The sequence below is a fragment of the Ochotona princeps genome, chromosome 30 (genome assembly GCF_030435755.1).
Source record: "Ochotona princeps isolate mOchPri1 chromosome 30, mOchPri1.hap1, whole genome shotgun sequence".
NCBI classification, from domain to species: domain Eukaryota; kingdom Metazoa; phylum Chordata; class Mammalia; order Lagomorpha; family Ochotonidae; genus Ochotona; species Ochotona princeps.
The window spans coordinates 16601167-16629112 of record NC_080861.1 but is presented as its reverse complement, the minus strand read 5'-3'; the positions used below and the strand labels follow the sequence as shown (position 1 = coordinate 16629112).

Here is a 27946-nt window from a genome sequence, read left to right as displayed (position 1 = left end):
CGCTGGGCCGCAGACGACACAGCATCTGCCATTGCCCCTCGGAGTGCTGCCTTCACTCCACACCACGGGCACTGTGCCCTGCTCCTGCAGCAACGCGGCTCAGCATGTGCCCACTGCCCCTCGGAGTGCTGCCTTCACTCCACACCATGGGCTCTGTGCCCTGCTCCTGCACCAACACCACTCAGCATGTGCCCACTGCCTCCCCTGCCCACGCCTCTCCCACCACGGGCACTGTGCCCTGCTCCTGCACCAACGCCGCTCAGCCTGTGCCCACTGCCTTCCCCCGCCCTTGTGTGGGTCAGCAGCCAAGGGCAGCTGGGGAGGATGACCCCATGTGTTCAGGCTGAGGTGACTAGCTCCCCGCTCCAAGAGCCTTATGCCAGCAGGGAGCAGGTGTCTGCGAGACTCTGGCGAGAGGACAGGGCAAGGGACCCAGCAAGGTGCATGTCTTGCGTTGTCCCTCTCCTCTGTGGGCTCACCCTGATGCCAAGCGCAAGTCACCTTGAATACTAGAATTGAACGATGGTTTTGTTCTGTAAAATCCATGCCCTGGGCCTCGTGCAGTAGCCTGGTAGCTCATGTCCTCACCTTGCATGTGCTGGGATCCCATATGGGCATCGGTTCTAATCCCAGTGGCTCTGCTTCCCATCTAGCTCCATGCTTGTAGCCTGGGAAAGCAGTCAAGGATGGCCCAAAGCCTTAGGTAGGACCCTGCACCTGCATGGAGACCTGGAAGAAGCTCCTGGCTCCTGGCTTTAGATCGGCTCAGCTCCAGCCATTGTGGCTGCTTAGGGAGTAAACCAGCAGATGGAAGATCTTTTTCTCTGTCTCTCCTCTGTAAATCAGACTTTCCAATAAAATTAAACAAATCTATTTAAAAAAGAAATAAGATAAAATTCATGCTTTACCCGAGCCAGGAGGGTGAAGCCTGCATCTGTCAGTTGGGAGCACCGTGCAGCTTCTAGAATTCTAAAGGGGGAGAGGGGACACGCAGGGGAGCAAAGAGTGAGGATGGGTTAACCACCCAAACCCTCCAACCACAGCGTCTGGTCTGTTCCCTCATCGCCTCAGCTTCCGCTGCCAGCTCTAAGGGCTGTCCCTGTCCTCCGCCGCTCCTGGCCTAGTAAGGGGCCAGCCCACAGATCCCCCCACGCACCACACACCGGGCCTGTTTTCAAAGTGACCCCAGTATCTAGTATCCTTTCATCAAGCACCAACCACCAGTTCACCTGAAGAAACGCATCAACCCTTGCAGGCAGTGGGAAACAGGAACTCAGGTTAACAGGGCTGGCTGCCCGAGCGTGTCTCTAGGTTAGACATTCCCCTATAGCACTTCAGCGATGTGATAAGTACTAAGTAACTGCAACAGAGCCTCTTGTTTCCCTCCACAGAGATTCAGGGTGCTGAGGCTGAGTTTCAGCTTTGCCTCTTACCCATCACCTGTCATTTTCTCCCTCAGTCTCTCTGGCTGCGAACCCGGCAAGCACCCCGGGACCTGTCTCCCAGAGAGCTGGTCCAGCGAGCTCATGCTGACCGAGGGCTTCAGGCCCAGACGGGACTCGGGAGAACTGTCCGTGGTTGTTCCTACTGCCCTGAGCTTTGGGACGTTAACTGCCATTCAAGTGGATAAATGCAAATGTATTGCACCGGTGACTCAGAAAGTAAATTATTGGTTCAAACCCAACGCATCCCAACACAACCCAATGTTTCCTCCCTCCAGGGGATACAAACACCAAGGGGGCGACTGTCATCTCCATTCCTTGTTCTGTCTGTCTAGTGGCAGATCTGGAGGCAGCCCTGGTGAAACCACCTGTGTTACTGCCCTGCTCGCTGTCGGATCTACGCGGTCCTCTAAGCAGAACAGGTGGGCCAGTGTGTGACTGATCACGCACTAAAGCTCTGGGCTCCCTGGTGACAGACAGCTTGTCCCCGCCGCTGTCCCACCACAGGCCATCTGCTCACTTCTCCAGCACCACCGCCTACTTGGCCTGCAGGCCGTCCGTCGCGCTCTGAGCCGTTGAGCACAGCAGCATGCGGTACTCACTGCAGTCGTGGGCAGTTCAGGCCCAGGGCCATGAGCGAGGCGTCCGTGAGCTGGCCGCAGCCCGACAGGCACAGGGCCTGCAGCTGGTGGCAGCCCTGGCATAGCTGCACCACGCCATCATCAGTAATGCGCTGTGGATAAAACCACAGGTGTTGTCCACGCAGTGGCAGCAGGCCACGGCTCCTGGGGCTCAGTGGGCCGTGGCCACCACCACCAGCACTCCAGCCACACTCCCTCCAGCACCGAGTCAGGGAAGTGGGCGCAAGCAGGACTCGTGTGCATAGCCTTGCGGTAACACAGCCTTATCCACCCACAGGCAATAGGAATTAAAACTCCTCTTCTCTCTCACCCTGAAGTCACCTAAACAGATGAGGATTTGATCCTTATTTTTTCTGTTTCAGGAAAAAAAATTCATAAACTCACACTAGAAAATCAGCCTGTCTCCTAAAAGCAAATGAGATGTTCCTCGTTAAGTGCCATGTTAACAGCTGGTTCATTTGTTTTAATACAGGTGAATATTGTAAATATTCACTATATAAATCTCACAGGCTTTCCTCAAATGCCTTCGGGAATTAGGAATATTAAATAAATTACTACATGGCGGAAATGCACCATGCCTTCTCTGCTGAACTCCAAGGGGCCAGTGCTGCTCCAAGGCCACTCCAAGGCCCCACGTGTGCGGCGTTCAGGCCCTAAGAACAAGCTTAGCCCGGAATGTGACAGTTCTGGCTTCCAGGGCCTGCCAGGGCACCCCTGGCTTCTGGTCGCCTCATGAGGAGCTCACTGCAGGGCTCCCCCTGGACTCTGTGCACAGGCAGCAGCTGGGAGCAGCGTCCTCTGGGCAGCCCGGGGTTCACAGCGCCCTGCGGACAACGCCGCTCGCTCTACATGTGTTTGAAGCACTGGCAACCGCGTCGAGACGACATGAGGGGCGCCATCACCCCCAAGTTTATTTTAAAAAAAACCAGGCAATGAGATTTTGGCCAGAGCTGTGCAGGTCTGACCACCAAGTGAGCAGCTGGGTCCACTGCCTTCCCTTGCCCCTTCTCTGCCCTCTGTCCATAAGCCCAGCACTTGACCCACAGGGCACCTTCTCAACTGTGGGCCAGGACTTCCCGGTGTCCTAACGCTGCTCCTCCACCTGTGCCAACCCAGGACTGGGAGGCAAGGGACTGGCCAGTGGCTATTTGCCAGTTGCCTCTGCTGCCTGAGGGGCCCCCCGTAGGCTCCCTGGGCTTGGGGTGGAGGTGGGAGTGTGGGGGGAGCAGGTGGCAACCCAGGGCTCCCAGAGGCAGGACACTCACGGAGCAGGACTGTAAGTTGAGGCTCGCGAGCTCCGGGCAGTAATTCTCAATGTGTCTCAGAGCTTCGTCTTCTAACTAAGCAGAGAGACAAACAAAACAAAACAAAAAACCCCCACAAAATCAGGAGCAACAAAAGCGGAAGGAGCCAGGTGAGCGGGCCAGTGGGCAGCAGGGTCCCCCCGAGTAGAAGAGGTGCCCTCCCGGGTCACACTCCCACACCTGTGTGCAGCCACGCAGGAGCAGCGCCTTCAGGCCCCGGCAGCCTCGCACCAGCGCCTCGATGCCGTCCTTGGTGATCTGGTCACACCACGAGAGGTTCAGGTACTCCAGGCTTCGGCAGCCCTCACTGCCACAAGAAGGGAAACGAAAGCTTCGCACACGGCTAGGGGCTCCGTTCCAGCTCCGAGCTCGGGGTACTCGGAGCGGGGGCAGAAAGGGGCATGCTCTCGGGGGAGGGGGGAGCCACACCGGCCACCCTTACCTGATCCCCTTTAAGGAACTGTTCGTGATAGACACGCACGAGGTCAGATCCAGATGTTTCAGCTTGGAACAGAACCTGCTAAGGCTGTAACACGTGCTGGGGAAGAGCAGATGCCCTAAAGACATTTTCAACCACGTCTCTCTCTCCCTTTCTCCCCCCACCCCCACGGCCACTCGATTTTCAGACTCATGGTTGTGACTTACCTGTCGGTGATTTTTGTGCACCCATTGAGGTTTAAGTGTTCAATGTTTCGACAGTTCTGTGCAAAGGTCCTAGATGATGAGAAAAGTGGTTGTTTAAAAAAACAAAAACAAAAACCCTTGCAACTTTCCAAGTGGCCACTAGAGGGCATGTGTGACCATTCACGCTAGGAACCGGGCGCGCCCCAAAGTTTGGTTCCCCTGCCCGACAGACCAGTTACTCCTCACTGGGGTATTGAAGATTTCTCTGCACACCCCTCCTAAAACTGTTCTGCACCTCAACTGTTGACATATGTCGTTAGAATTATAAGCCAGTTTAGACTACCCAAAAAACTGCCAGGTGCAGCAAAATTATGCTTCAACACTATAAACTGCTAGTTACTAAAATGAAAACAGACATGAGACAGTTGAATAGTAATTTATAGCCATTTTAAGGTGTATAGAACCCGTTTGTATATAAACCAAAATTGAAATGTTAATGAAGAAGTCACAGGATGTGGTTAAGAACTTGCATTTTTTTAAACATATTGGTTACTCAATACCATGTCAATTAATTCCATAACATTGTAAATTGTTGCTGACGTTATGCTGGGGCTTTTAATTGATCGGGATGATACTCTGCCAGCTCTACCCTCAGACCAGAGATGGTCTCCCCAAGAAACGGCTGAAATTATTTGGACAATAAGATGCTGGGCTCTATGCTTGGTATATGCTAGCAATGAAAGAATCTCAACTGAATTTGAACTATAATACTGCAACAAGGTGGAGGAATCCACCATGAGGGGAGGGTTTGGGAAGGGGTGGGAGGAATCCCAGAGCCTATGAAACTGTCACATAATGCAATGTAATTAATGAAAATTTAAAAAAAAAATTAAAAAAAAAAAGACCTTGCAACTTTCCCGGTGGCCACTAGAGGGCATGTGTGACCATTCACGCCCTAAACTTTGGCTCCCTTGCCTGGCAGCTCAGCTAGTCTTCCCTACAGGGCGGATTCCGCTGGGGAATCTAGGATCACTGCTGCCGCCTGCTGTTCAAGAGAGCACAGTGCTGCTGGTCAGGGCCCACACTTGGAGAAGCAAAGCTTTGGGTTGACTACCTGTCAATCAACCCTCCTTCAGATCTATCTCTATAGACACACGTCGGTTTGAAGTGAAGGGGTGAGCCTTTCTTGTCCTGTGCCAAAGCTCCCCCAAAGTCTTCCAGGAGAACTCATCTCGCCCTGGTGGGACTTGGTGGTTGCTCAGCCAGCAGTAAGACTCCTGCATTGGCTGGCAGAGACTAAGCCAAGTCTCAGTGGCTGTTGCCTCAGTGGGAACAAAACCTCCAACAGCCTGCACTGCCCACACACTGCTTAGCACAGTCCGCAGGACCAGCTCTGGACCCCGGCATCTTCCTGGGTCGCAGCAACTGCATTGTATCAGATCGAGTCCTGCCTCAGGCTGGACTCCTTCTGAGATAAGGGGAGGATGATCCACCCAGCAGGTTTACCAGCGAGAGCCAAGAGCGCTGGGGGGCAGAGACTTTGCCAGAGAGAACTGCAGGAGCTGCAGGGTGCCCCCAGAGAACACCTGAGGGCTGTGACAAGCAGCCAGGGACCATGCTGGGCCAGGAATACTGCCCACTTCCACTGATCACGAGCGGGAAAATGGCACAATTAGAGCAATTATCCTTAGACTAAACACTGCCCTGGTCCACCCTGACAAATCTCAAAACACAAGACAGGAAAGGAACTATTTCCCAGGAACTCGACTGAATTCCAGGACAAAACTCAGAGGTATTTATAGGGAATACAAAAAACGTCCTGCTTCCAACAGAGGAGCATTCACAACGTCTGCCATTGAACAAACATCGCTGTGGTGTCAAGAAAGGAGAATTTATCCAAAAACAAGATGCATTCTGCTAAAATCTACTGCTCCCCCAACCAAACAGACCCAAACAGAACTGACGAACAAGGACATTAATATTATTACAACTACATTCCATAAAATACGGCCCTAGGAAGCCAGAGTAAAGGCTCAGTATGGCACACAGAGATGGGAGAGATATCACCAAGATCCAAACCAGGGCCAGCATGGTGGCAAGGCACACTAATCCTCCATCTGCAGTGCCAGCATCCCACACGGGTGCCACTTCATGGTTCGGCTGCTCTGCTTTACAGAGAATGAGAGACAGAAAGTTCTTCCATCCGCTGGGTCACTCTCCAGATGGTCACAACAGCCAGAGCTGAGCTGATCTGAAGCCAAGAACTAGCAGCTTCTTCTGGGTCTCCCCACGTGGGTGCAGGGTCCCAAGGCTTTGGGCTGTCCTTGACTGCTTCACCACGCCACCAGCAGGGAGCTGGATGGGAAGTACGGCAGCCGGGACATGAACTGATGTCCAAATAGGGTACGGGCACTTGTAGGTGGAGGGTTAGTCACTTGAGCCATCACAGTGACCCCATGGCTGTTCCACTTTGAATCCAGCTTCCTGCTTGTGGCCTGGGAAAGCAGTCGAGGATGACCCAAGTCTTTGGGACCCTGTATCCCCGTGGGATCCAAAGAGAGCCCCAGGCTCCTGGTTTGGGATCAGCTTAACTCCCAATACTGCAGCTATTTGGGGAGCATATTAGTGGATGGAAGAGCTCTCTCTCTGCTTGTTCTTCTCACTATAAACCTACCTCTCAAAAACAAATAATTTTTTTTTTAAGAGCAGTGCAGAGAAAATCCTGAAAACAGTCCAAGGAGAAAGGAGGTATTGTGTATAGAAGAGTAAAAGCGAGGATGACAGGCCAATGGTACCGCACAGCAGGGAGTGCTGCCGCTTGCCAGGTCCAATCCTGGCTGCTCCATTTCCAATCCAGCTTCCTGCTCACATGCTGGGAAGGCAGTGAAGCTCATGTCCTTGGGTCCCCACCACCCACGCAAGAGCTGCAGATGGAGTTCCTTGCTTTGGCCCAGCCCCGTCCAGCCTGTCATGGGCATCTGGGGACTGCAGGGTAGAAAGAAGAGCAATCTTTCTCTTTCCTTTCCCTCCTCTTCTGCCTGAACTACTCCGTCACTCCGCCGTCCAAAGAAATCAATGAATGAAGCGGTGAATGCGACTGGCTGTTTGGACCAGCAACGAAGACACTGTTTGTGAAGCCTGTATCTTGGCGTGTGCCTGGGTTTGAGCCCCAGATCTGCTTCCAATTTCAGCATCCCGGGGAGGACTCAAGCCCTTGGGTCCCTGCCACCCACAGGAGACCTGGATGGAACTCCTGAATCCTGGCTTTGGTCTGGCCCAGTCCCAGATGTTGTGGCATCTGGGGAATAAACCAGCAGCTCTGTGTGTCTCTTTCTCAGTCTACCCTCAAATAAACAAATATTAAAAAACAAAACAAAGCCAAAAACCCAAAAGATACCAGATTGCTCACCCTAACAAAAAGGGGAGAAAAAAGAGGAACATCCTTAAAATTCTGAAAACAAAAAACCTGCCAACGCCCTCTTCTTCTTCTTCCGGCCTGCCCCTCCTCCTCTCACTTCCCCCTTGCCTTCCCACCACCGTCCGTTCCTGCCCCGCTAGAATAAACCTCCTGAGATTAAAAACAAACAAACCTACTAACACATAACACAGCAACAATTTTTAGTATGAAGAAAATAAAGTTTTTGCTTCAATGCATATTACATTAAAAATCAATGTCAGGCCCGGGGTGGTGGCCTAGCAGCTTGGAATCCTCACCTTGGATGCGCCCTGGGATCCCATATGGGCGCCGGTTCTAATCCTAGCTGTTCCACTTCCCATCCAGCTCCCTGCTTGTGCCCTGGGAAAACAGTCAAGGACGGCTCGAAGCCTTGGGACCCTGAACCTGTGTGGGAGACCCAGAAGAAGCTCCTGGCTTCAAACTGGCTCAGCCCCAGCTGTTGCAGCCAATTGATGAGTGAACCAGCAGATAAACGATCTCTCATTCACTTTCTCTCTCCTCTTTTTCAAATAGAAATAAATCTTTAGGAAAAAAAAGTATATTCTGTATTTAGTGGAATTGAATCAGAAATCCGTAACAAGAAGATACCTGGACAGTATCTAGCATGGTGCAGACAATCCACTTGTGACCAACCCACAGGTCCAGGAACACCACCACCACAATGCCGACTAGAAGGCATTTTGAGCATAACAAAAACGGAAGGTGAGCGTGTGAGAACCGTGGAGTGCGTCTAACTCAGGGCTCTACAGTACATTTACAGCAGCAACTCCTACCCCAGGAAGGAACAAGTCAACAAGTCAGTGATGTCAGCTTCTAGTCTAACCCGCCCCAGAGCGGACTGCGTGAAGCTCCAAGCAGACAGAACATGGAGAAACCTCCATCCCAATTAACCAGGGGGAAAAGGCAGAAAATTCCAAATTTCAGATTTGCGTAAGAAGATATCACTGCATATTTTCTACGTCATAATTAGAAGACATTGTATAAACTTCTTGCTAATAAATCTACGAACTTAGACAAAAACAGAAACGTAAAAGACACGAACTACCAAATTTGTTCTATTCTTGCTAGGCAAACCACATTTGTAGTTAAAAACTGCTCTGCACTCCCCTAAAACACACACAGGCCCTGATGGCCTCCCTGAGGAATTCTATCAAATATTTAAGAAAAAAGATGAGGGCCTGGCACAGTGGCCTAGTGGTTTAAGTCTTCGCCTTGGATGCACCAGGAGCCCATATGGGCATTGGTTCTAATCCCGGCAGCCCCACTTCCCATCCAACTCCCTGCTTCTGGCCTGGGAAATCAGTCAAGGACGGTCCAAAGCCTTGGAACCCTGCACCCACGTGGGAGACCCAGAAGAGCTCCTGGATCCTGGCTTCGAATTGGCTGAGCTCCAGCTGTTGCGGTTGCTTGGGAAGTCAATCATCAGATGGAAGATCTTCCTCTGTGTCTCTCCTCCTCTCTGTATATCTGACTTTGCAATAAAATAATAATAATAAATCTTAAAAAAAAAAGAGAAAAAGATGTGATGTACAAAGTCTACCTAAACTCTCCCAGAAAGCTAAAGAGGAAAGAATTCCCCCATGTCCTACCGTGAGGCCAGCCAGCATTCCCTGGAAGCTAAAACTGGACAAAGCAAGAAAAACCAAAATTAGAACATGACTGCTTATGAAAATAGGTTTTAAAAATGTAACAGGCGGAAGGCAGTAATATATAAAACATGACAACTTCGGTGGAATGTGCAAAACCAAGGCAGGGAAGACTGACCTAACATCACAGAACACAAACCAGTGGACCTGACTGTGCTAGCTAAGAAAGCTAACTGTCGGATCACCCACACGGATGTGGAAGCAGCCTCTGCAAAGGACGGGCCTCTACTCTGTTAACCAGCACAAACAAGAGGGGCCAGCGCCTGGCCTAGCAGTTCAGCTGCCAGTTGAATCAGAACTCCAGAAAGGGGAGGTCTCTGAAAAGTGCCCAGATATCCGGAAACAATACACTTGGACACAGTACACAGGTCAAGGGGAGAAACTCCACCCATGAAGGAACGCCTGCATTCCAGCCCCAGCCCCAGCGCCCGAGCGCAGCTTCCTGCAGGCCTGGCAGGCTCACACGGCGGGGGCCCAGCCACTTGGGTGGGAGGCCTGGACCGGCTTCCCAGCTGGGCCTTCTCAAGAGCCTGGCCCAGTTCTGGTTATTGCAGGAATATAGGGAGTGAAGCAGTGGGTGCGACTCCTGACTGTCGTCTGCTCCTGTATAGCAAAGACATCTTTAAGTTTGTTTCTTTTTTTAGGATTTATTTTATTTCTATTACAAAGTCAGATATACAGAGAGGAGGAGAGACAGAGAGGAAGATCTTCCGTCCGATGATTCACTCCCCAAGCAGCTGCAATGGCCAGAGCTGAGCCGATCTGAAGTCAGGATCCTGGAGCCTTTTCTGGGTCTCCCACGTGGGTGCAGGGTCCCAAGGCTTTGGGCCATCTTCGACTACTTCCCCAGGCCACAAACAGAGAGCTGGATGGGAAGTAGGGCTGCCAGGATATGAACCGGTGTCCATTTGACATCCCAGCGTGTGCAAGGCAAGGACTTTAGCCTCTAGGCCACCACTAGGCTACTGTGCCGGGCCCCATTCCATACATTTTTAAGGTCTGTGATTGGTGCACAGTGTGGCTGTCTTCAGGTCTACAAGAACACAACATCTCTTCCAGGCAGCGTGTCCTGATTTAGCCAACCTCTGACACAACACAGAGGACAAAAGGCTAAAAACCTGACAGTTTTAATCGCGTCTGTCTCCGAAAATCTCTCTAGGTGTATGTCCTTAGTGGTGGTCTGGCAACAGTTCCAACACGTAATGATCTGCCAGGAAGAAGTGAGCAAGGATTTGGTTGGACAGGATAGACTACTGCTAACTATAATGAAACAAATATAATGTGCACATCTCATTATGAGTAAGCAAAATTCAGACTCACGCAAAGGAAAACCTTTTTAAAATCACTTTGCCACTTAGCATAGTTTATGTTAAATTTTAGCTAATGCTATGAGGAGGAAACTTGCAAAGATGGCAATGTGGAGGAATAGGAGAGGCGAACATATGGGCCAAGTGTGTCATTTCACGTGACGCCCACGACACAGGGGGACCGCCACGGCTGTGCTGTGCTGTGCAGAACAGAGTCACCAGCCTCCGCCAGGAGGGGAGTCCTGGCTCCCTGGCTGCTGTCGGCGAGTGCATCTAACAGAAGGAGCGCGTCTGCTCTGCCTGGTTTCTCTTTGCAGAGGACAATGCTGCTGCAAGCTGCTACCCGCAGCATGTCCCCGCCTGCGCGTCTGACTTACTTCAAGGACGAGTCCCCGACACCGATGCAGCCCCGCAGGCTGAGCTTCCTGAGGAACCCGCCGCACCGCTTCGAGATGTTTTCCACCACTCGGCCCTTGAAACAAGAGTCGGACAAAGCATTCTTTTCAGGTTACTTACCCAACAGCAAATCAACGTAACATTTAGGCGTCAGATATAGGTTTCCAATGTAATAGAAGATATTTTGCAGTGTGCCCCAGTATCTCAGTTCTACCTCGTGCAGTGACAGAGAAAGATCTTCCGTCCACTGATTTACTCCCCAAGTGGTCACAACAGCTGGAGCTGAGCTGATTCAAAGTCAGGAGCCAGGAGCCTCTTCCAGGTCTCCCAGGCTGGGTGCAGGGCTCCAAGGCTTTGGGCCATCTTCAACTGCTTTCCCAGGCTATAAACAGGCAGCTAGATGGGAAGTGGGGTCACCAGGACATATGGGATCCTGGCGCATGCAAGGCAGGGACTTTAGCCAATATGCTACTATGCTGGGCCCAATATATTCTTAAGAATTCCTCAGATACGCATAGACAGCAGTGAGCTAAAAGTTGGCAGCCAGCTGGAATTCTGTAAATATATAAAGTAAAAGGTGATGAAGGTATTTGAAGAAGTGATACTTTTTTTAAACATTGAAGTAAAAATTCTCAAAGGGGTCTCCTTAAAAAATGTGTAGTTTGGGGCCTGGTGCAATAGCATAGTGGGTAAAGTCCTCGCCTTTAACGCCCTGGGATCCAATATGGGCACCGGTTCTAACCCCAGCGACCCTGCTTCCCATCCAGCTCCCTGCCTGTGGCCTGGGAAAGCAGTGGAGGACAGTCCAAACCCTTGGGACCCTGCACCCACGTGGGAGACCCAAAAGAGCTCCTGGCTCCTGGCTTCGGATTGGCTCAGCTCCAGCCATTGTGACCGCTTGGGGAGTGAACCATCGGACAGAAGATCTTCCTCTCTGTCTCTCCTCTCTGTATATCTGAAGTTTAAGGTTACTTAAGGAGTTTCATTTTCCGCTGGCTCATCAATGCTGGCCTGCTCATTGGGTCACGGCCACAGCCACTGCCATCACGTGTCTGAATCTGTACAAAGCCCTGAAGAACACCCAGGTCTGGGACCACTGGCGAGGCCAGGAGCTAGAGCTTACCCTCCCGGGACAGCCCTGAGGTCCCTGGCTGCTGCCACGCTCAGACCACCGGACATGAGAGGATGTAAGGGTCTCCTGGCACAACTGTGGGGGGCATCTGTGCTCAGCCCCACTTCCTGTGGGCTCTGCCTGGCTGGTTTGGAATGAGAACCAGTCATGCCAGCACTGAGAACCCAGAGCTCCCCACCTGGCCCTGGTGCTTTGAGGAGACCTCCTTACTAGCACAGCACTCTCAAACTTTTATTCAAAAGGGCAACAAACATACACCTTCGTAAAAAAAAAAAAAAATCGGGCCCAGCAGTGTGGCCTAGCGGCTAAAGTCCTCGCCTTGAAAGCCCCGGGATCCCATATGGGCGCCGGTTCTAATCCCGGCAGCTCCACTTCCCATCCAGCTCCCTGCTTGTGGCCTGGGAAAGCAGTTGAGGACGGCCCAAAGCTTTGGGACCCTGCACCCGCGTGGGAGACCCGGAGGAGGTTCCAGGTTCCCGGCATCGGATCGGCGCGTACCGGCCCGTTGCGGCTCACTTGGGGAGTGGAACATCGGATGGAAGATCTTCTTCTCTGTCTCTCCTCCTCTCTGTATATCCGGCTTTCCAATAATAAAATCTTTAAAAAAAAAATCATTTGGCAAATGCACTACATGACAAACCATTGAAATGCAATTTTACACCATGAAGTGAGTTGGCTAAACTAGGAATGATAAGCTTTGGTTACCACTGAGTCGATGATAAATTCTGAAATTTCAAGAACCTCAAACAAGCACTCCAAACAAGGATGCCTGTCGAATAGCGAGCCCTTCTCTTTCTGTTAGGGTGGAACTGTGACATTTAATAGCAAAGATGTTTTAGTCGACTTTCCTCATTTGGTTATATATAACTCTCCTAAATGAAAAGTATTTTCCAGTTTTCAGAAAACTATGACAGGATCCTGGGAATACACAAGGCTTTAAGCATACCCGCTGCTTCACTTTTGTCATAACCGGCCAGAATCACTAATAGAGTTCTGTGGCCACAGTGGGCCACTTCATCCCCGGATTCCCTTCAGGGCCAGGGTGTCGGTTATTTCTACTTCCTTGGTATCAAATTTGAACCATCCTGTCCTCTTCTGGGGTTGCAGCCCTGAGCCAGGAGTGCCCCTGCTTTGATTTTTTTGGCTTCATGCCCTCCATCCCTCAAGCCTTTAGACAACGGTCCATCTGCTACACGAAGTGCTGGAGGGTGGGCTACAGGCGAGGCAGGAGTTCCCTGGGCAGACAGAGCGGGGCAGAGCGGGATATACTGGATGTGCTGCTGCACGGAAGCTGCGGGCAGCCGCACAGGAAGGGGCTCACGCCTCGGCAGCCTGGTCTGTGACCGGTGATCTGTGCGGTGCCTGTCCCTTTTAGGGTGACTAATGGTATATCCTGCAAGGCAGCCAGGGGCAGGACAGCCAGAGGCCATTGATGGAGGCTTTAAAAAGCTGAGTGGCACAACTCATGATCAAGGGCGAGGGTCACCTGAAACCGACACAGGATGAATGATAAATCAAGCGGAAGAATGCCCTGATACATGCAAATACCTTCCAGGTCTTTCTCCCTCTTTTCCACACTTGTGCTCTCATACTGCAACTAAGTGAGGGTAAAACAAAAGACAGGAAAGAAGAGTTTACTCCTGGTTTAATAAACCTCTTCTGTAAACACTGTAGCCAACAAGCTTACCTCCACATCTGTTTGGAAGTTAAAAAGATCTATTCTTTGCCAGTTGCTTCCATCCAGGGCTAAGATGTTCCAAGCCTAGGAGGTGGGAGGCAAAAAGAAGTGTTGAAATCACAGACACATTTTCTGAGGGCCTTAAGAGTCTTGGCCCAACTTTTATCCCTCTACATTTTCTTCTCGATGTATATGAAAATGAATCCTCAAATGCAGAATTATGATAGCACTGCTATATAAAAACAGGAGCTTTTCATTTGGAACTCAGCCCCACTCCAATAAAACTGGATAGTTACTAAAAACCTGGAGAACACCCTACCTTGGAAATCTGCGCACACCGACATAAAGTTACTATATCCAGGAAGGAAAATATTCTAGGAAGAAAGGTGGAAAAACACAAGAGTGAGCTGGTGTGAGCATTATTTAGGATGACTGTCACTCAAAAAATAAAATCTGAAGAGCCATCTCAGTGGTTTTTTTTTTTTTTTAAGATTTTTCAATGTCCAATACACAAGTGCAGTGTAATTTTAAATCACTCCTGCCAAACAGGAAACGTTAGCATGCTCGCGTCTGGTTAGAGGCACTGCAAACTCTCCTGATACACAACTCAAGTTCTTTCCTTGGCTCTAGCAAATGGACATGAGAGAGCAGATCACCCCTAGTTTCATCCCAAGGTGCTGGGCCTGGGGATGGCTAGATCTGCGGAATCGAACGTCCCGAATGCACTGTGCGGTGCTGGGTGCGCCACTCAAACTCAGCTGCTTGAGCCACAGATAACATGGTCCCCCAAAGCACAGGGGCGGTACCCAATGTATGTGTTTGTTCACCTGGTGGCACGCAACATTTAGTAAGCTCGGTTTTACTTAAGATGTCAAGAAGTCAGTGAAGAAAGATGGGCGCAAGAAAGACAAGCTGATGGAAAAGCAACTGGCAGGTGCAAGGTCCTCTGGCAGCAGGGGCGGCCAGCGTTCTGCAGCGTGGGAGCAGCTGATGGCAGCACAGTGGGTGGACAGCAGCGGGTGACCCTGTGTGCTGTGCAGTGACAGCCGAACCCAAGGAGCTGCTCTGCTGTGGGCAGCAGGCAGGATGCACTTGAGGTCAGAGATTACCCTACAGCTCCATCTTGGGGGTTCTGGAAGGTAAGTATGAGAGTGTAGGCGTGTGTGTGCGTGGGGGGGAGGAGGTGGGATGGCAAACGGCCGCCTAAAAAGTTCCTCGAAACCCTTCCGAGGTACCCGTCGGTGCTGAGCTAATGAAGTGGTGAGTGGCAAGAACGGAACTGTAATGAGACTGTAGGAAGCGCTGCCCCCCACAAGCAGCAGTGCAGGGCCGGCAGCGATGGCTCAGGGTCCTCTAGCACACAGTCCCAGGCAAGCAAAGGACAGAGCAGACTAAGAGACGCACTGACCTCTGAGACTCAGCGGATCTGTGCAGGAAGCGGCTGGAATGCGTGCAGTTCATTACAAACATTGAACATTTTTTCAGTGTATTAACACACCCACACTGCCTCTACAGAACAGCTTATTCAACTCACAGGCTGGCTGGCCTGTCCGCCTCCGAGAGCCATGTTCCGTATATTTGTCTACACTACTACCGGCCACAACTGTCGGTTCTCAAAACTCCAAGTAGCAAATACAAAACTCTCTGGGTTCTGAAGTAGAAGCTCAAGGGCTCACTGGTGGGCAGTGGGTTAAGTAGCTGTCTACAGTGCTGTCATCCTATACGGGAGCTGGTTCAAATCCCGGCTGCTTCACTGCAGATCCGACTCTCTGCTAATGCTCCCGGGAAAGCAGTGGCAGATGGCCCAAATGCTTTGGCTCCTGTATCCACGTGGGAGACCCGGAAGAAGCTTCTGGCTTTAACCTGGCACAGCCTTAGCAGTTGCGAACATTTGGGGAGTGAAACAGTACATGAAGGATCTCTTTTTTTCTGTAACTCCTTCAAATATATACTTCTTCATACTGAGGAATAATAATACTGATAATGAAAATGGCATTATATACTCACTCATATGCTGATCATTTAAAAAATGTTTTTAAGACATGATGCTCATTCAATGGCCACACAGTATCAGGAGTTATGCACTATTCATTGTACCTGTTCCACAGGAAATGGCACTGAGCCCAGAGAGGTTAAACATCCTGCCCCAGCCACGCATACGGTGAGGGAGGGGTCAGGAGTTAAAGCCTGGTAGTCTGGGTACGGACCCCAATACCGGATAAGGCGGTCTTCATGTAGTGAACACGCTGGCTGGAAAACGCTAAAATGATACTAAGTGAAGCAGGATGTTCAAACATTGAGGCCCACAGGAGCCAACGGGGAAAACAGAAATCTATGTTTCTTACTACATGCTTACTCCTATTGAATGCAAATGTAGGTTACCTGAAATATATTACTTCCTTCCTGCCCTCACCACTGAAGCTGAATTTGCATCACTTCATACTTCTGACTGTCAAACCAAGACCCAAGTCAACCCCCAACTCAGGCTTCAGTGGATGGAGTTAATACCCTCAAAGACAAAGCCTGGGGTACCACCACTAGGCTCAGAGATAACCGGACGGGCAGGAAACAGCCTGGCTGCTCCACAAAGTTTTCTTGGAAACTGTTTTATGCCTCAGCTACCATAATCTTGCTTCGGTGACGCTCATGTTGCATAGAGAACCTGATTATACATATACATGAGGTTATATGTACTTTGGGAACCTGCATTGTTCTACCAGTCTTTGTATTCATATGATTTAACTATGGATCTTTCTAGTAAGTCTCAGTTATCTTCAATTATGTTCTTCTTCCTCAACATTCTCTTTGGGAACAGGTGTTTCATCCAGTAGCTCTTAATTAAATCCAATGTTTGTGTCCACATTTCCAATCACACTATCTGGGTCTCCTTCCTGGCTCTGGCTACTGCCACTGTGAGGATGTGGTGATAGCTAAGTAACTGGACCCTCTTTTTTTTCTTTTTTTTTTGGGGGGGGGGGTAAAGAGTCATCCATTTCCATTGGAAAGTCAGATATATAAAGAGGAGAAAGACAGAGAGGAAGGTCTTCCGTCTGATGACTCAGTCCCCAAGTGACCACAACGGCCGGAGCTGAGCCAAACCAAGGCCAGGAGACAGGAGCTTCCTCTAGGTCTCCCACGCAAGTGCAGGGTCCCAAGACAGTTTTGTTGGAAGTCCATCTTTGACTTGCAAGTAGAGATGCACACTGCATTGTAGCTTCACATCTGTATGTCATAGTCTCTACTACACAGTTACTGTACATCCCCTTAAATGAAATACCATAAAGCAAAATCAGCAACGGAAAGAAAACAGAAAATTTACAACATGAAGTTAAGTAACATGCTACTGAATGACCAATGTGTCGCTGAAGAAATGAAAATCTAAGACCTTCCTGAAGTAAATGATGCTATTGTGTGATGTATGAGTCAGTGAGGAAATTAATGAGAAAAACAAAAACGTTCCTTTGAATGCATGAAAATAAAAAAATATCCAAACCCCCGAAATGTAGCAAAAAACAGTACTGAAAGGCTACTGATCTTGCATTTTGCAAGTGCATCTATTATCATTAATGAACCAATATTGAAACGTTAACTACCAGTTCATGCTTTGAATTACACCGTTTGTTTTGTGCAATTTGTCCCACAGAACAGGTGCAATCATCATCCAATAAACAAAATGATACGGCTTAAGTTCTTTCCTATCAGTACTAACCTTGAACGTAAATGGATTAAATTCACCAACCGAAAGACTTAGATTGGATGAGCAGATTTTAAAAAAGTGCTGACCCCCACCACATGTTGCTTACCAAAAACTCACTTCACAAAGATACGCAGACTAAACGTGAGGGGGTAGAAAAAAAGATACAGGAAAATCAAAAGCAAGCAGGTGTGGCTATCCTGATATTGAATAAAACAGTTTGAATAAAAAACTGTAAGCAGAGACAGATGTTATATTTTAATAAAAGGTTCAATTCAACAATAAGAAATAACAGTCGTAAATACATACACACCCAATACAAGACCACCCAGATACAGATGGCAAACACCTAATGGGAGAGACACACTGCAATGCAGTAACAGTGGGTGACTTTAACTCCCCATTCTCAGCAAGGGAAAGATCATTCAGACAGAAGATCAATAAAGATACATCGGATAGTGAATCGTACTGTTGAGTAAATGGACCTAACAGGCCATTTATAGAACATTCCATCCAACAGCCGCAAAATGCATTTTCTTATCAGCATATGGAATATTTTTCAAGCACAGGCTACACACTATGCTACAAATCAAGTCAGCAAATTGAAAAAGAATGAAATCATCCCATAGCTCTTCTCTAACCTGAAAGGAACAGAACTAGAAATTAACAAGAACAACAGAATACTCATATCTTCTTGAAAATTAAACATGATATTGAATGATCAAGGGGTCATTGAAGAAATTAAAAAGGAAACCAAAAACTTTCTTGAAATGAATGAAAACTGAAACACATCAGAACCTGTGGGATATGGCAGAAGCAGTGGAATGAAGTAAGGTTATAGCATTCAATGCTTCCATTTCAGAAAGAGAACCGTTACAAAGTAAAGATCCAACACTGCACCTTGAAGTCTTAGAAAAGAAAAACTTCACACAGCAGGAGTCAGGAAACAGTAAGTATTAGAGCAGAAATAAATGAAACAAACTAAACCCATGGATCAATACAACAAAGGTTGTCGTTTTTTCAGAAGCTAAACAACTAGATGGACCTTGACCAGATAAAGAAAAAAAAAAGAGAAAACTCAAATAAGTAAAATTAGAGATGAAAAAGGAAACATTAAAACTGACACTGGTATACACAGCATCCCATGAAGAAGTGTATGCTAATGAATTGGAAAAGCTCAGGAAATGGAGAATTTCCTGGACTCATATAACTCACCAAGATTAAATCAAAACTATATAGACAACCTGAACAGACTTACAACCAGCAATGAAACTGGCACCAAAGTCTTTTTTTTTTTTAAAGATTTATTCATTTTTATTGGAAAGCCGGACATACAGAGAGGAGGAGAGAGAAAGGAAGATCCTCCATCCGATGATTCACTCCCCAACTGAGCTGCAATGGGCCGGCGCTGCGCTGATCCGATCCCGGGAACCAGGAACCTCTTCCGGGTCTCCCACGCGGGCGCAGGGTCCCAATGCATTGGGCCGTCCTCCACCGCTTTCCCAGGCCACAAGCAGGGAGCTGGATGGGAAGTGGAGCCGCCGGGACCAGAACCGGCGCCCATATGACACCAAAGTCTTACACCAAGGACAAGTCCAGGACCTGATGGCTTTACTACTGAAATCCACCAGACACTCAAAGAAGACGTCACTCTAAATGCGCATCGAACTATTCCAAAATATTCAGCAGGATCGAACTCTGCCAAACTTTTTTTTTTTAATAAAGCCAGCATTACTTTAATGTCAAAACTAAAAGACAAACACAGAAAAACTACAAACCCACTTCCCTCATAAACACAGATGAAAAGATTTAACGAGATACTAGGAAACCGAATCCAAAAACCACATAAAAAATTCATACATCGGGATCAAGTAGGATTTATCTGAGAAATTCAAGGGTGTTTAAAAACATGCAAATCAATGAATGTCAAAAATCACATCCACTGAATTAAAAACAAAAAAACCCATGGTTATCACAACAGATATAGAGAAAGCATTAGATAAGGTTCAATACCCCCGACCTGGCATCATAGCCTAGTAGCTCAAGTCTCTGCCTTGCATGTGCTGGGATCCCATAAGGGTATTGGTTCATATCCCAACTGCTCCACTTCCCTTCCAGCTCCCTGCTGTGGCAGGGAGAGCAGTCGAGGATGGCCCAAAGCCTTGAGCTCCTGCACCCACTTGGGAGATTCAGAAGAAGCTCCTGGCTCCTGGCTTTGGATTGGCTCAGCTCTGGCCGCTGCGGCTACATGAGTGAATCAGTGGACAGATGATCTTCATCTGTTTCTCCTTCTCTCCGTAAAAATAGGAATTTCCAATAAAATAAAACTTCAAAAAACATTTCAACATCCCTTCATGATAAAAAGAAAAATCCCTTCACAAATTAGATATAGAAAGAACACCCCAAAAATTATAAGCTACATATCAGAGGCCAGCGGTCAATATCACCGTGCCAAATGGGAAAAGCTAAAAGAATTCCCTCTGAGATGTGGAAAAAGAAGGTCCAATCTTCCTATTCTCGATGATTTTGTTCACGCAAATTGGAAGAGGAAAAGTCAAATTATCCATGTTTGCAGAAAACACAATGTTGCATATGGACAGACCTAAACATTTTACCCAAAATCTGTTAGAATTGATACACCCGTTTTATAAAGTGAAAGGTTACAAGATAAACGCACAGAAGCAGTAGCTTTCTTATACACTAAAGATGAACTTTGACTAAGAAACCAAGGAAGAAATCCTATTTACAATAACCGCGAAAAACATTCAGACACAAATTCCACTGAAGGATGAAAATTATTAAGTATTGAAAACCAAAAGAATGAAAATTATTAAGTGTTGATTAAAGAAATTATCCAAGATAAGAAAAGGTATTTCTTGCCCATGATTGGAAGAATCAGTATTATTAAAATGTCTATACTACCTAATGGAATCTACACTAAATGCAATCCTTATCGAAATAGCAATAGCATTTTTTACAGAATTAGAAAAAATACTAAATATTCATATGCAATCACAAGATTCAGAATACCCAAAACAATCCTGAATCAGAAACATCAAACTGGAGGCATCGCAACAGTTGATGTCAGAGTATTACAAAGCTTGGCAAATAAAGCAGCATGGTACTGGCATACAACCTGACACACAGGTCAGTGTCCAGAAATTAATCCACACACATCCAGCTAACTGCGTTGCAACAAAAGTGCTTGGGCCACTCAGTGGAGTTAGGATCATCTCTTCAACAAATGCTGCTGGAGAAACTGGAAGCACACACGTAGAAGAACGACATTGGAGCATACCTCTGACCATTACAAAAATCATTAAAGGCCTAAATTTAGGTCCAGAGACTATGAGGTTTCTGAAAGAAAATATCGGAGAAACACCCAAGACATTACTGATGAGGATGACTTCTTGGGTAAGGCCCTTAGGCACAGGTAACAAAAACCAAACTAAACAAATGGAATTATGTCAAACTCAGGAGTTTTTGCACAGCAAAGGAAACCACTCAACAGAGAGAAGAGACGTCCAACAGAATGGGAAAAGATATCTGTAAACCACCTATCCAGTAAAGGATTAATATACAAATTATATTAGCAACTTTAAAAAAAACTCAACAGAAAGCCAACCAATCCAGATGACAAGCGGACAAGGGACTTGGACAGTTCTCAAGAGAATACAAATTGAGTCAACAAATATATGAAAAAATTGTTCAATATCACTGGTCATGGGAAATGCAAATCAGAACCTGGGAAATGCAAATCACAACCACAATGAGGCACCGTCTCAGCTCTGTCAGAACCGCTCCAATCCAAGGCAGAGAATAATAAACGCTGGTGGAAGGTGGAGAAAGGGGGCCGCATTGTCAGTAGGAATGGAAATGTGGCCACTGAGGAAAGCAGTGTGATTTCTTTAAAACACTAGAAATAGACTTGCCATGTGATTCAGTAATCCTTCTACTGGACATATACCCAAAAGACTTCAATACAATGGATCAAGGAGACACCTGTGCCATCATGTTTACAGCAGCATTGTTCACAATAGCCAAAGTTCAAAATCAACCAAGGGGTGATGACTGGATAAACATGCTATATGTACACAATGCAATATTATTTTAGTGATACAAAAATAAATTCTATCATTTACAGCAAAATGGTTTAACATCATACTGAGTGAAATAAGCCAGCTCATGGTCACCTTTATATATGGGAGTCAAAATTTAAAGATATTTCAGTCTCACTGAAAATAGCAAATAAAACCTCCTTTCATAACTTTGTCAAAGCAATGGTTAAGAATATTATACTGGGGGCCCGACGCGGTAGTCTAGCAGCTAAAATCTTTGCCTTGAATGTGCCAGGATCCCATATGGACGCCAGTTCTAATCCTAGCAGCTCCACTTCCCATCCAGCTCCCTGCTTGTGGCCTGAGAAACCAGTCGAGGACGACCCAAAGCCTTGGGACCCTGCACCCAAGTGGGAGACCTGCAGCAGGTTCAAGGTTCCTGGCTCCTGGCTTTGGATCGGTGCAGCACTGGCCGCTATAGTCCCTTTGGGATTGAATCAACAGACGGAAGATCTTCCTCTGTCTCTCCTCCTCTCTGTATATCTGCCTTTCCAATAAAAAGAAAATAAATCTTAAAATAAATTATACTACTGTAGTTTTGATGATGTCATTAATTTACAATTTAACACATGGGTGAAATAGCCATTTTTCTATTTAATGGTTTATAACTACTTCCGTATTTCCACTAAACTAAGGTCTTCTTGCTTTTTACTTGTCAAACTTAGTGAAATACTAAACCTTATACTGTGGTGTATAATTAGAGAGAGAGAGGGAGGGAGGGAGGGACAGGGAGGGAGGATGAAGGAGAGGAATGCCATTGTGTTCTCAGAATTGTATCTAGTCCATTCAATATTAATTAAAGCTTAAACAGAGGGAGCAGGGCCGGAAGGGAAAGGAGGGAGAGACGAATGCCACTGTGTCCTCGGAATTTTATATATAACCTATTAAAAATTAAAACACTAAAAGAATTCTCCCTAAAAAGAATTCTACTTCAGTATTTTTTTCTTTTGCTTGACTAACCTGAGAGGAAAAGAGAGAGGGAGGAGAGAACAGCAGGAGAGTGTGCTGTATCTACCTGTCCACTTCCCAAATGACCACCACGGTCCCTTGCTGAGAGCCCAAGACGGGAGTGAGGAATTCAACCCACGCCTCCCACGTGGGCAACAACTGAGCCATCGCCTGTTGCATTGGCAGGAAACCGGAGTGGGGTGCAGAGGTGGGTCCTGAATCCAGATATTATGATAGGAGATGTGGTTATGGCACTTGCTGGCTTAATTGCTGGTCCAAAAGCCCATCCCTCACTTGGGGGGGGGGGGCAGGGAAAGGATGCTAACATAAAAGAAATTGTTTTAAATTCTAGTAGTCCACTGGTGTCTAGGAAAGCGACTAACGTATGTGTTTTAAAATCACATCCTGCAGCTGTGCTGTGATTACTTGTTCGCTGCAGATCTTCGCGGTTCTTGAGGAATGAGTTCATCAGTCCTGCGTGTTCTCACATTTGGCCTCGAGTGACTGAGCTTCTGTCAGTGGGCTTCAAGATCCCTTCATGCTCTGGGAGTTGGTTGCTGGATCTCTAACATGAGTCAGCTCCAGACTTGAAGCTTGGCTGAGCAAGATTTATTCCTAAATGATAGGATTTTCACCAAGAAGCAAGTGTTTCGTTCTTTATCTTTTGGTGAATAAGCAATCTTGATGCCCGGTGCGCAGACCTATTAATTGGTTCAGTGTTATAAACCATGCCATCCTTCTTCATTAGTCTTTCAATAAAGACATCCCTTATCTGCTATGAGTTTGCCTTGTGGTTGGAAGCGTGTACAAAAGACAACTGAAATGCTTCTTTATCAAAACGGTCCGTTTCTGACCAGTGGGAAGCCTCTTTGAGTTTGATTCTGCCTACTTTTAACATGATTCTCTTATTTGTCTCGTAAAGAAAGATATTCCAGTTCCACCTTTGAAACGCTGCCGAAGCCTGGACGCAGAACTCTCTCCAAAAGCCCTGGTTTCTTTTTGCGGAAAACAGGTCTCGGAGGTCACAGTGATGGCGCATGGATCATATCCAGAGGTTATTTTCAGCATTCAAATCTTCAATATTCACAAACATGAGTTTTTGGGGGTTACAGCATACGTCCATTAAATTACACAAACCCTAGGAGTAAGATCCTCAAACGAAAACATCTTTTTCTTTTTTTCCCTAATTCTTAATTTTCTTTTTACCATTATTTACAGAGTTGAGAGGGATGCGTGACTGTGTGGGCCTCTGATTAGTTTGGGAATGCTCAGGTACGCAGTAAGGGTAGGACAAATGTTCCAGGGTTTTTTTTTTTTAAAGATTTATTTTTATTACCAAGTCAGATATACAGAGAGAGGAGGAGAGACAGAGAGGAAGATCTTCCATCCGATGATTCACTCCCCAAGTGAGCCGCAACGGGCTGGTACGCGCCGATCCAATGCTGGGAACCAGGAACCTCTTCCAGGTCTCCCACGCTGGTGCAGGGTCCCAAGGCTTTGGGCCATCCTCGACTGCTTTCCCAGGCCACAAGCAGGGAGCTGGATGGGAAGTGGAGCTGCCGGGATTAGAACCGGCGCCCATATGGGATCCCGGGGCTTTCAAGGTGAGGACTTTAGCCGCTAGGCCACGCCACTGGGCCCTGTTTCAGGGTTTTTGTTTTTGTTTTTGTTTTGTCTCTTGTGTCTGTCTGTAGGGGAGGACAGGAAGGGGGTAAAACCCTTGATTCTGGGCCCAGCAGCGTGGCCTAGCGGCTAAAGTCCTCACCTTGAAAGCCCCGGGATCCCATATGGGCGCCGGTTCTAATCCCGGCAGCTCCACTTCCCATCCAGCTCCCTGCTTGTGGCCTGGGAAAGCAGTCAAGGATGGCCCAATGAATTGGGACATTGTACCCGCGTGGGAGACCTGGAAGAGGTTCCAGGTTCCCGGCATCAGATCGGTGCGCATCGGCCCGTTGCGGCTCACTTGGGGAGTGAATCATCGGACGGAAGATCTTCCTCTGTCTCTCCTCCTTTCTGTATATCTGACTTTGTAATAAAAATAAATCTTTAAAAAAAACCCCTTGATTCTATATAAGACCCTTGATTCTTTTTTTTAAGATTTTATTTTATTTTTTTTAATTCATTAATTACATTGTATTATGTGTCACAGTTTCATAGGTACTGGGATTCTCCCCACCCCTCCCCAAACACTCCCACCATGGTGGATTCCTCCACCTTGTTGCATAACCACAGTTCAAGTTCAGTTGAGATTCCTTCATTGCAAGCATATACCAAACATAGAGTCCAGCATCTTATTGTCCAGTCAAGTTCAATGGCTTCTTAGGTATACACTCTCTGGTCTGAAGACAGAGCCAGCAGAGTATCATCCCGATCAATTAAAAGCTCCAACATACCATCAGTAAAAATTTACATCATTATGGAATTAATTGACATAGTAATGAGTAACCAATATGTTAAAAATAAATGCGAGTTCTTAACCACCTTCTGTGACCACCTCATTGACATTTCAATTTTAGTTTATATACAACATATAACATTCAAAACATAACATGTTATACATAACATAATATCATCTTAAATTAAGGCAAACATGTGGTATTTAACCTTTTGGGATTGGCTCATTTCCCTTAGCATTATGGTTTCCAGTTTGGCCCATTTGGCCACAAAGAACTGCATTTTGTTTTTTTTTAATAGCTGAGTAGTATTCCATGGAGTAGATGAACCATAGCTTTCTTATCCAATCCTCTGTTGATGGGCATTTTGGTTGCTTCCATGTTTTTTGAAATTACTGATTGTGCATGTTGGTTTCTCATAAAACAAGTGTTCTGGATATATTCCTAGGAGTGCTATTGCTGGATCATACGGTATGCTGAATTTGAGTTATTTGAATGTTCTCCATACTGATTTCCATAGAGGCTGTACCAGCCTGCAGCCCCACCAGCAGTGGAGTAGGGTTCCCTTATCCCCACAACCTCGCCAGCAAGTGTTGTTGGTGCTTTTATTCATGTGGGCCAGTCTTACTGGCGTCAGGTGGTACCTCATTGATGTTTTAATTTGGATTTCCCTTATTGCCAGGGAACTTGAGCATTTTTTCATATGTTTATTTGCCATTTGGGTTTGTTCCTTTGTGAAGTAAGACCCTTGATTCTATAGAAGACCTCAGGAGTTAACTCCAAAAGGAGTTGTGAAAAGCAAATCAAATTTACTAGAAAGAATAAAGTGCATAACTCTTTGACTTTAGTAAAAGTCACTTAAGAATAGTGAATTTGGTAAAGAGGACAAGTCAAGAGCCTGGAAAGGAGCAGATGGACAGAGCTCTGAGCAAGGGTGCTTCGGAACAAACCACTGGCAATGAAGAGGCGGGGAAATGCCCACAGCCTCTGGGGGGGGGGGGGCGGACTGTCACAGCAGCACAACCAGGAAGTTCTGCAAATCTGTCCACCTACGCTCCTAAGGAACTGAGGGATTAGAGACGCCCCAGCACTGTGTGATGCAGCTAGTCAACAGGAAAGCCTGGATAGAGGTCTGTGCTCCTTCTTGCCACAATAACGCTGATGTGCTCAGCTAGATCTGTACCAACACACACTGAATATAACCCGGGAGGCTGTGGAACGAGTTTAAGGACACAGAAGGGCTTACACTGTACTTTTTATAAAAGATTTTTTTTTTATTGGCAAGTGAGAGGAGGAGAGACAGAGAGGAAGATCTTCCATCTGCTGATTGACTCCTCAATTGGCCACAATGGCTGGAGCTGCGCTGATCTGAAGCCAGGAGCCTGGAGCCTCTTCTGGGTCTCCCATGCAGGTGCAGGGCCCCAAGGCTTTGGGTCGTCCTTGACTGCTTTCCCAGGCCACAAGCAGGAGGCTGGATGTGAAGCAGGGCTGTTGGGATATGAACCGGCGTCCATATAGGATCCTGGCATGTGCAAGGTGAGGACTTTAGCCACTAGGCTACTGCGCACGGCCCAACATCACCTTTCCCCTTACTCTTCCTTTGCTGTTCAACATAGCCACAATTCAGTTGTCAGCAAAATGTGTTCATTCCAGAATGTTCTGTTTTCTCTAGTAGCTGGCCACAAACACAGTCTATCTTGCTTGTCTTTCTGGCTTCTGCATGACCTTGTCTTACATCTTAAATCTTTTCAGTAAAACCTCCCCCAAAGTCTTCCTTACATTACATAGGCTTATATGGTCACTCCAGCACAAGGGGGCTCCCAAACTTGCTAAAGTTTGTGCTGAACCGTTACTGTATCCATTTTGTAAAATCCATGAGCAACACAGATGACTCCGGTTACAGTCCTTTATCCTCAGACCGTGGCATTTTGAAGCATCTCAAGGCAAACCTAGAAAAATTCCATTTTGTTTCACTAGATCCATGCTCTGCAGACAGTGAGGTTTATGCCAGAAACTGCTCGTCGAATTCACATTCTCTTCCTAAGCATAGACCTGTATTGAGTATTTCAGCCTCCCTTTAAGATCCATGCAGCCCTGGAACTTCGACTAGCCATAGGAAGTGAATTAGCTGGAGGGAAGCTATGGTTGATGACAGCAAAGCTTCCTTCAGTCAGATCCTCAGCAAGTCCAGGAGGGAGGGCTGACCAGCTGACCTTTCCACATAGCCAATCCTGAGTTGAACAATTAAGTAGACTTCCCTTGTGGTATATACGCCACATCAGACTACCTTACCCATCCCAATACAGAAATACATATCTTGAAATGGGATGCTACAAAGAAAAAAAAAGTCTGAAATGTGCTATCTACCCCTGATAGCACAGGGAATGTGTGTTAGAAACTGCTTAGACTGTGAAAGCGTGGAGGGCACACGAGACTGTACAACAGACCTAGGAAATGGGTCAGAAAGGATCAAACTGCTAGTGATTAAAGGTTTCTTTCTTGCCTATGAGAATCCATAGGAAGAACTTGCTGATTTGCAAGCAGAAATAAAGGGAGAACGAATAGAGCTGAAAACGCCCAGTGCTTCTAAACACCACATGTAGAAAATAGGACTGAAAAGTATGTTGAGCTATTGTAACACGCAGAACAGCTAAGAAATGTAGCAAAGACCAGATTCAAGCTGTCTCTTTCCACATCTATGGTTTCAGACACTGTCAACAGAGGCCTGGGAATTAAGAAGCAAAAATAAAATAGCAAATAAGAGGAAACGTTTGGTGCAGTGGCTAAGCTGTTGTGTGGAACACCCCCATCCCTACATCAGAACGCCTACTTCAAGCCCCTTTGCTTTTGCTTCCTGATCCAGCTTCCTCCTGTTGCACAGCCACAAGAGGGGAGCAGTCCATGGCTCAAGAACGCGGACCCCAGCCCTTGTAGCAGCACAGGATGGAGTTGGGGGTCTGGGCTTTGGACTGGCCCAAAAGGGAGATCTTACCGTCTCTCCTCCCCTCTGTCCGCATAACTCACAGAACTGTATACCTTAAGAGGCATATTTTACTGTATATAAATTATACTTCAACTGTAAGTCATGTATTTGACTTATTTAAAAATGCCTAAATGATTGGGTTTCCTGTAAATTCTAGAAGGCAGGTGGATAAGGCTCAGACCG

At 47.1% G+C, this 27946-nt stretch overlaps 1 protein-coding gene across 2 annotated transcripts in view; it reads right to left on the bottom strand.

The window, feature by feature from the left end:
* The window catches only part of FBXL2 (F-box and leucine rich repeat protein 2), a 48833-nt gene that overhangs the window by 3168 nt on the left and 17719 nt on the right, over window positions 1-27946 (bottom strand). Inside the window, exons 3-11 of one of the 2 annotated variants that reach the window (XM_004588242.2) lie at window positions 13947-14001; window positions 13637-13711; window positions 10799-10893; window positions 4033-4101; window positions 3830-3925; window positions 3568-3694; window positions 3349-3423; window positions 2045-2175; window positions 909-969 (exon numbers count right to left, since the gene is read on the bottom strand). In XM_004588242.2, coding sequence (XP_004588299.2) covers window positions 909-969; window positions 2045-2175; window positions 3349-3423; window positions 3568-3694; window positions 3830-3925; window positions 4033-4101; window positions 10799-10893; window positions 13637-13711; window positions 13947-14001 — 784 coding nt within the window. Of the gene's footprint in view, window positions 1-908; window positions 970-2044; window positions 2176-3348; window positions 3424-3567; window positions 3695-3829; window positions 3945-4032; window positions 4102-10798; window positions 10894-13636; window positions 13712-13946; window positions 14002-27946 lie in introns of those variants that run through there. The other variant, XM_036497726.2, reaches the window with a different exon arrangement.